Raw genomic sequence first — 9,183 nt, forward strand, 5'->3', positions numbered from 1 at the left:
GCCGCGTCCATAGCATTACCAGGATAAGGTTTCCCTCCTATATCCATATACTACAGACCATTTTGGTTATCACTCAAGACATGATCCACTTGAATGTCACCACATACATGCTTGAGTCACATATAGATAACCAGGGATTTTATGTTTATTGGTTTGTGGTAATGCAAATAAAACAATTAACCGAGCAAAATACAAGATGTGAAGTAAATATCAATATTAATAACACAAGTGTTCGTACATATTGTTTACAAACTACAGGACACGAGGCTTTAGGGCATCAACCCTAACAATATGTCATTGTCTTTCATGGATTTTATTTTCTCTTCTATAGCATTTATCCACTTTTGAGAGTTAGAACTTTATAGAGTTTGTTGGAAGTCGATTGGATTATCTTCCATTACGCCTACATCATCTTGATGTTCTTGAAGAAATGCAATATAATCATTTGAAATTGCACTGCTTCTTTCTCTAGTGGATCTCCTTAGTGGTACTTCTTGAAGTTGTTTAGTTTGAACTTCATGCTCAATAATCGGGAACGTTAATGTTGTCCTGTTCTGTAATTGGTTTAATAGTGAAGTCAGGAATTGGAGCCTGAACATCATTTATAACTACATTGGGAAAAGAAACTAATTCCTTTTCAAAGACAACTTTCCTTATGTTATCTTCCCCTTAAACTCAACATCCTCAAGGAATCTAGCATTTCTCATTTCAAACAATAATCTAGAACTGGGATCATAAAATTTGAAATCCCGAGAGCGTTCAGAATATCTAACAAAATAACAACTAATAGTTTTTTAGTCTAATTTTCTTTCATTAGGCCTGTAAGGCCTAGCCTCAGATGGACAACTCCAGATGTGAAGATGCCTAATACTAGGCTTCTTTCCTATCCATAACTCATAAGGAGTTTTAGCTACTACTTTACTAGGCACTCTATTAAGGATATATGTTGCAGTCTTTAGTGCCTCACCTTAGAGGGATTCTGGTAAAGAAGAATGACTAATCATACTTCTTACTGTATTCTTAAGTGTTATATTTCGCCTTTCTGCTACACCATTCATGCTGGGTTGTCCCGACATAGTGTATTGCGGGATGATTCCATAATTTAAATTTAAAATTACAAAATTATCAATCAATTCGTAATTAAACAATAATTTACAAGATTGGTTAACTTTGATTGATCCATTATTGAAATATACAAGATCTTCAATAAGATTAATCCTAAAACCCACTTAAATTCACATCATTCATCAAATTAAAACCAACTTAAAATCACCGAATTTATCCAATTAAAAACCCACTTAAAATTACATAATTCATCAAATTAAAAGCCACTCAAATTCATAGTGGACAAGCTCTTTTGATTGAAAAATTCATCGCCGGAAAACCATGATAACCACAATCGGTGGCTTTTGATCAAAACCATCGCCGATGGTTTCTTTAATACTAATTGACCCAAAAAAAAAAAAATAGTGGCCTAAGGTTTTCATGTGTGCTGCGATGCGGATTTTTTCCCTTTTAAATCTTTAATCAACTTTAAAAGAAATCAAAATTGGATCAAATCCCAATGAAAAACAAACATAAACCAACAATCCAACATGAAATTCATGGTCTTATACCACTTATTAGCATATAACTTTATATCTATATTAAATAGATAAATCCTAAAATCATTAATGTCAAATTGTCAAGAATATATACGTATCGGATTCCATTGGCGAATTAATGATGGCTCTAAACTTGCTATTATCTTCCTCAACCAAACTCCGAATGACCTCTCTCTAGATATCTTTTAGTATATTGGGGACCATAGCCTAAGCTTATATTATGATTCCCATTAAATTCTAATTAACTAGAAATGAGCTTCCATTCATATCTAGGCCTTAATTAATTAGATCACACAATATGAACCAATCTAATAAAATAACCCAATGTGATAAATTATTAATCCACATATATAGCTCATACTTTAATTAAACGTATTATTATTTAAATATGTCTAACACTCTGGTCCCATTTTGATCTTTGGTAATTTAGAAAGGGTTGCTTATGAACAATTGATAAAAATAAAATCCTACAAAAACTTAAATAAAAAGAGGTTAGAGGGTTTATTGTAAAAGGGATGGAGCGTCTTGCAAAAGGGTACTTCGATGAAAGGGTTTGATTGATCAGGTGTCTACCAGGAATATAATAGGGACAAAATGGAAATTGTAAAAAATTGTAAGAGTAAAAAGGAAAGAGAAAAATTATCACCTTATTGCCCCTTTTAATATAGAATAGATAGATTATGTTGTACTTTCAAAACAAAATTTAGATAAATAATACTACTGATCCTTGAGATTTGGAGACTTGTGTCAAATTAATCCATAAATTTTAAAATTGAACTATCAAGTCATCAACATTTAGAAAATGCCCAACTCTAATCCCACCATTATCAAAATCCGTTAAATCGTTAACAGTTGCCGATGTGGCATTTCTAAAATTATTATATAATAAAGCTTTTCTCTTTGCCAAATTTTTTTAAAAATAGGTGATATTATTATACAACAACAAGGGGATCCCATAATCCGAGATCAAGGCATCAAAGCAACAAAGCACAGGCAAAGACAGAGTAACAAAACCAAAATGAAGCCAACAAGATAAGACCAAAACATAACCAACACATAAACACAAACTCGCAAACCATTAGGGAGAAAGCCAGAGAAAAGAACCCAAAACCCCATAAACTAGGGACAACAGCAAAACAAAGAACAACAGAAAGTTCAAAAAGAAAAAACTTTCGTAAACACACTAGATAAGACCACGAAGGTCAACCCGCTAGGAAGCAGTATGAGCACGAACCGTAGAGACCATAAGGTGAACCAAAGCAGATACCGACCTCGATCGACCTCCATGCAGCTGCTGATTACGCTCCTACCAGATGTAGTAAATGGAAGCACACCAGAAAACACGGAACAACTTACTACGCACTCCCTTACCCAACCCTACTCGGCACAACCAACTCAACTCTACATCCCAACCCGCCAACTGATACGACGAACCCAACTGATGCAATACACCAGACCACACCTCTCTCCCAAACCTATACTACAAAAATAAATGATCCCGCGACTCCACACCTCCCCCACACAAAAGACACCCCCCCTTTGACAACACACCCCAACTCCTCAACCAATCCCGCATACCCAACCTATCCCTCATAGCTAACCACGCACAGAAAGAGTGACGCAGAATACCACTCCACCTCCTCTCCCCCCCCCACAGAATACCAGCCCAAGACACCCTAGAACAATGAGGACCCAAACTCTCCCGCGCACTAGCAATAAAAAATCGACCACTAGCATCCGGCACCCAAACCTAATAATCCTCCCCCCTCACCCTAGGCCCCACTGCCTGAATAAAACCCCAGATCTCAAGCAGCTCCCAAGACATTGTAGGCCACCTCCAACCTCCCTCACCATCCATGAACTTCGACAACTGCGCCTCCAAACTACTCCCTATATCATAAACCACTGTAGACCTGTATGAATCCAAAATCGCTCCCCCTGATAGCCAAGGATCCCACCAAACAAAACAAGGCCGTCCATCGTCGATCATCAAACGAACCAGATGCTTGAATCTATCTTTACTTCGCAAGATAGCCCTCAAACACCAAGACCTCCCAACCTCACTCTGAACAGCTCACAACGACTGCCCACGCAAAAAATACGCCTCCACCCACGCCACCCATAATGACCCCGATTTAATTAAGAGAAGACAGAGCACCTTCATAATAGCAGAGTTGTTCAAAGAGGCCACATGCTTCACACCGAAACCTCCATCTCCCAACGGCAAGCACACCTCATCCCACGCCACCCGTGCACCACCCCGACTCACCACACTACCCTTCCATAAATAACTACGTAACAGACGATCAACCTCATGAGTTATACACGCAGGTAATACGAAGATGCTACACCAAAACACCTGAAAGGACTGTAAAACAGACCTAACAAGCTGCAACCTCCCAACAAAAGAGAGGGACCACATTGCCCAGCTTCTAATACGAGTTGTAATCCTTCATATCAAAGGCGCACAATCCACAACCTTCAACTGACCCACCAATAAAGGTAAACCCAGAAACCAGGCAGCGAACTAAGAGAGAAACCCATAGACGCAGCTAGTTTCTTTGCCTCCCTAGACTCTACACTTGCAACAAACATGGAACTCTTCTCAACATTTGCAACTAACCCAGATAGTCCTGCAAAATCTGTCAGGACCTGCCTCACAAACTCTAAAGAATCTTTCTCAGCTGCACATAAAATCATCAAATTGTTTGCAAAAACCAAATGAGTCAGGCCCAGACGCTCACACCGATCATAGAACCTAAACCACACAGGAGGTTTATTCAACAGCCTAGATAAGACCTCCATCACCATCACAAACAAAATAAATCATCGGCCACATTATAGCGATTTCACCAAATAATTTATGGTTTTGTTCCAAGTGTTATTCTTCTATATCTACACACCAAAGTTAGTTTATTCTAGTAATAACACTTTTGGTTTATGAAGTTTGGTGATTTATGTCAAATTAACTATCAATTTTGAAAATTGAACTATTAAGTCTTTAATATATATATATATTTAAAAAAATCCTCAACTTTTGTCCTCTATTAACAAAATCTATTAAATAGTTTACCATTTTTCGACATGACATTTCTAAAATAAAAAATATATTCTTTTAACTCAAATTTCTTATTTAAGTTGTCAGTCACATTACAACAGTCTCACCATATAATTTATCAAGTACTCCATTCTTCGATCTCTACACGCCTTTACTTTCCTGCTTGCATAGCTTACAAAACTCATCAACCACTTCATAAATAATCCATTTTTCCCTCTTCCTCAAAGCCTCACCAATCTCTCTCGCTTTCCCTCTCAAAGCCTCTCCTCTCTTCTCAAACATTACTTCTTTAATAGCCTTCAATACCTCTTCTCTCTTAACATTCCCTTCACCATCCCTTTTAGCCTCCACACACAAACCGGCGCACTCGACCACCTTTGCATGGTAAGGTTGGTCGAGCTGCATTGGTAGCGCCATAATCGGCACCCCAAACATGATGCTCTCGACCACAGAGTTCCATCCACAATGACACACGAACCCGCCAATACTCGAATGACTCAGTATTTTCAACTGTGGCGCCCATTCATTGATGATGAGTCCTTTGTCTTCTGTTTGCTTGAGGAAGTTTTTTGGTAATGCTTCTTCGATTGTGAGGTTTTGGCCCTTTGGGAACCGAATGACCCATATGAAATTCACACCGCTTTGGTGTAGACCGTGGGCTAGCTCTTCTGTGTCTTGTTTTGTTAGGTAGTATTCGCTTCCGAATGAAACGTAAATAGTTGATTTTGGTGTTTTTTTGTCGAGCCATTCGAGGATTTCTAATTTCTCATTGGTTGGTTCGATTTGTGGAATTAGAGGAGCGATTGGGAGAACCTGTTAAGAATATGAATTAGAAGATTAATGGGAAGAACAATGTTACTTAAAAAAATTGGCAAAAACAGATGGGTTTAAATAGTTTTTAAAAGCAAGACTAATTCATTTAAACAAAAAAAAAATTGATTACACGGACAACATCCAATAATAATGTGTCATGTGGCAACTTTTTGAAAAATGATTTTATTAATCTTATTTTTAATATATAAGGAAAAAGGGAGTATGAACTTATGTGTTGCATCTAATCATTATCCTTTGAATCAAAGAGGTGATGGTGAAAATAAAGTTGAGTGGAATGTGGCATATTACAAGAAGAAAAATTCTCAACACATTATTCTTTATTATTGTTGTTTTTTTCTTGCTTATTTACTTTAATTTTCATTTGATCACCCACCTTTTTTTTTTTCCTCAAAGAAAGTGCATGTGTAGAATACAAAATAAAAGATTAGACAAAAATAAGTTGAACCAAACTCCATTGAAAAATGTATATCAAAATTTAGAATCCAAAACATATGTATAATTACATGAAATATTTAAAACAATAACAAAAAAAAAAAAAAAAAAAAGAAAAAAAAAATTTTGTCACGTAGAAAAATTATGATTATACTATTATTGAATTGGACTACAGAAAAGAAAGGGAGTAGGGCAAGTATTTTTCAATTAGAAATTAAAATAAACATATTGCTTAGGAAGGTAAAAAAATTGATTAAAAATTATTTACACTACATTTGGAATTGCTTTTGGAGGTCAAAATATATTCTAAAAGAATATTAACTTCTTTGTATGTTTGATTAAACAAATCATTATTTAATTTTTTTAAAAACACTTTTGGATCTTTTTATATGTTTAAAAGCACTTACATACTAGTTTTTAGCTTTTCTAGTCACTCTTTCTAACTTACTATTTTAAATTAAAACCTTATCATTTTATGTGTTGAGGTCATTAATTAAGCTCACGTTTGATAACTATTTTGTTTTTATTTTTTTTTTAAAAATTAAGTCAATAGTTACTAAACGGGTCTAAACAAATTTGAATATTTTAAATTAATTAATCTAGTGATTATAAATTAATTTTTTTTCAAATATAATCCTAAAATTTTAATTATGAGTTCGTCATATTCATGAATTTTAATATATATATATATATATATCTATTTATCTAAAATAAACAAATTTTAATTTATAAAATTTAAATCAAAATATAAACCCTCCATTAGTAACCACTTCATCTTTTGTCTTTTGCTATTGAAAAATATTCTTAAATGTATTGCTTTATCATCTACTTTTACCTAATATTTAAAACAAACAAGCCAAAGTATAAAAACTAAAAATAATTTTGGAAAATAAATTTATTCTTTTAAAAATAAAAAAATAAAATAAAATGGTTAGTAAATAACTAGCTTTCGTTCAAAGAAGCAATAAAAACCAAACCTTTTTCTTCAAGGAGGAAGCAAGAAACTGAATATATTTGGCTTCAAACTCGGGAGAAGTATTAACCAAAGCCACATCACAAGACATTCTCATACACTCAAAAAACCTCATAGCCCAATCACGCCCCACCTCATCACAAACCTTCCTTCCACTACTCTTCGAAACCCAATGCTCACTCAAATCAACTTCCGGAAAGGGAAATTCCCGGCCCTTGTTCCAAAACCCATTCACCAAACCAGCAACAACCGCTACGCCAGTGACCACGAAGCTAACCACCGGAATATTCCTCGACAACGCCGACCGAGCCGCCCATGGCATGAACAGGTCCGAAAGGACCAGGTCCGGCTCGAGCCGGTCCAAGAGAAGCTCGAAACCGGGAGCGGCCATGTCGAAGGCCTTGACCAAAGTGGGCTCAAGGTGCAAGGGAAGGCCTTTGGTGGTGTGCATATGGGCGGGCAGGTCGGGCAGGGATGGGAGATGGAGGGGAATGAGTTGAATGGAGTGATTTGGGGCAGGGTCTGGGTTTATGGCTTGGAGGTTAATGGGGGAAGAACATAAGCAAATTTGGAAGCTTTTTGAGAGTCTTTTGGCTAGCTCAAAGAATGGGGTAATGTGGCCGTGGGCTAACCATGGGAGCATGAGGATTTTTTTGGTGGTTTGTTTATTGCTGGCCATGGTTTGTGTTGGATTTGTGGACAAATGAATGAGAAGATTGATTTAAATATTAAGGAACATTTTTTGGTTTGAGGCTTTGGTGAAAAGAACGTGGAAAACGTGACGCTTTTGTAAGCTTGTTTTGTGTGTGTATATATATATATATATATATTTGGAGGAAACTGAATTCTATTTGTTGCTTCAGTAAGTTTTGATGTTTTTTCCTCTCTCTTGTAAATGTATTTTTAATGTACTTCGAACTTACGTGAAAATTTGATTTGAAAGGTTGTGATGTACTAAGGTTATTGGGAGAAAGGCAGGTATTATTTTGAAATTATTTTAGAATTTGATTATTTTTTCCCTTCTAATTAATGAATCTTTGACTGAAGTTCAAATTACGAGGTTTTAAATTAGATTTTGGGGTATCGCAATTTGAAATACTTGTGAAAGTTTACTTTGTTTCTTTTAATAATTTTAATTTTAGGAAAATACAAGAGAACAACTCTTTAATGCTACAAATGAACAACTATTGACCTAATTGTATATTCACCTTTAGAAAAGTATGTAATGTTTGTTTATTTAATTTCTTGTTTATTACTCATAGATTAGTGAACTACTTTAGATGATTAACAAACTTTTTACAAGTTTCTCATTATGTGATATATTGTATTTTATATTTCCGTGTTGGTAAAGGGTATTAACAATATTAATGCTCCGAAAGTGCAAGTTGCTAGAATCATGTAGTACATGAGAGGTAGTTGTTGAAGGTTGATGGTCTTCAAATGACCAAAAAGTTCTTGTTCGTCATGTTTTCTTTGGTACAAGTAGTAAGACTTGAGGTAGACTTGCCAATAAAACATGATACAATTTTATGGGAGGCCAAACCCAGAAATGACATATATTGAGGATGCCATCGGCAATACAGTTCCATGACCTCATGACAAAGTTTAATTAGTACGTATATCTAATTATTTTATTTCTTTATTTCATATATTATTTCAATAAATTTTACTTGAACCTTTTATAACTTAATATTTTTTTTGTAGGTTGATGAAGGACTATCAAATGCATGCAATGTTTTGACCACAAATACAAATATGTTAGAATTATTTGGAATTTTGATATCAACATATTTTTGTAATTTATAAAGTTTACGTTTTGTTTCATCTCCAAGTGTATAGTACTCATTACTATATCTCATTTTTGTTGGGTCATATGAATTTTGTATGAATGCTTATTTAGATATATACATGTTGGAACGACTACCTCTCGTGGTCAAAAGATAACTCCGATCGAACGACGTGGGACGTCAAAAATTAACCTGGAAAACAAAAATCAGTTCCAAGCTGATTCGTAGAGCTCTCTTTCTTTAAGACATTTCGTGGCTTTGCCCCTTGTGCAAGCAGTTCAACTATGGCTACATCGTCCTCAGGATAAAAACAACCCAAACAAATGATCTCAAACGAAATTACACTGGAACCGATCAGAAAACTCCCCTTCAAAACTAAGTTTCTCGGAAAACGTAAATGAAAGAGAAGTGCGTAAGGGAAGTGTTTTCGTCGAAGAGCAAAGAAGAGAGGGAATGAAATGTTGTGTGAAAACTGGTAGAACTCAACGCAATATA

General features: G+C 35.2%; 2 protein-coding genes and 1 long non-coding RNA gene across 3 annotated transcripts; 1 reads left to right on the forward strand and 2 right to left on the reverse strand.

Annotated features, from left to right (window-relative positions):
- Positions 1 to 2,570: 2,570 nt before the first annotated feature.
- On the reverse strand, positions 2,571 to 4,409 carry LOC120081037. The gene is made up of 5 exons (XM_039035716.1): positions 4,095 to 4,409; positions 3,763 to 3,993; positions 3,376 to 3,669; positions 2,839 to 2,910; positions 2,571 to 2,723 (listed from the first exon to the last, which is right to left on the reverse strand). The coding sequence occupies exons 1-5, from the start codon at positions 4,407 to 4,409 to the stop codon at positions 2,571 to 2,573; spliced, it is 1,065 nt and encodes a 354-aa protein (XP_038891644.1).
- Positions 4,410 to 4,714: 305 nt separating this feature from the next.
- On the reverse strand, positions 4,715 to 7,607 carry LOC120081263 (beta-D-glucosyl crocetin beta-1,6-glucosyltransferase-like). Its single transcript, XM_039035990.1, has 2 exons — positions 6,906 to 7,607; positions 4,715 to 5,475 (listed from the first exon to the last, which is right to left on the reverse strand). Exons 1-2 carry the CDS (start codon positions 7,578 to 7,580, stop codon positions 4,804 to 4,806), a joined length of 1,347 nt encoding a protein of 448 aa, XP_038891918.1. The 5' UTR covers positions 7,581 to 7,607; the 3' UTR covers positions 4,715 to 4,803.
- A 67-nt stretch (positions 7,608 to 7,674) lies between these two features.
- On the forward strand, positions 7,675 to 8,733 carry LOC120081264. Its single transcript, XR_005482747.1, has 3 exons — positions 7,675 to 7,879; positions 8,253 to 8,513; positions 8,606 to 8,733. It is a non-coding gene; the product is annotated as an uncharacterized LOC120081264 (long non-coding RNA).
- The last annotated feature ends 450 nt before the right edge of the window (positions 8,734 to 9,183 follow it).

This window comes from Benincasa hispida, chromosome 7 (assembly GCF_009727055.1).
Source record: "Benincasa hispida cultivar B227 chromosome 7, ASM972705v1, whole genome shotgun sequence".
Classification (NCBI taxonomy): Eukaryota; Viridiplantae; Streptophyta; class Magnoliopsida; order Cucurbitales; family Cucurbitaceae; genus Benincasa; species Benincasa hispida.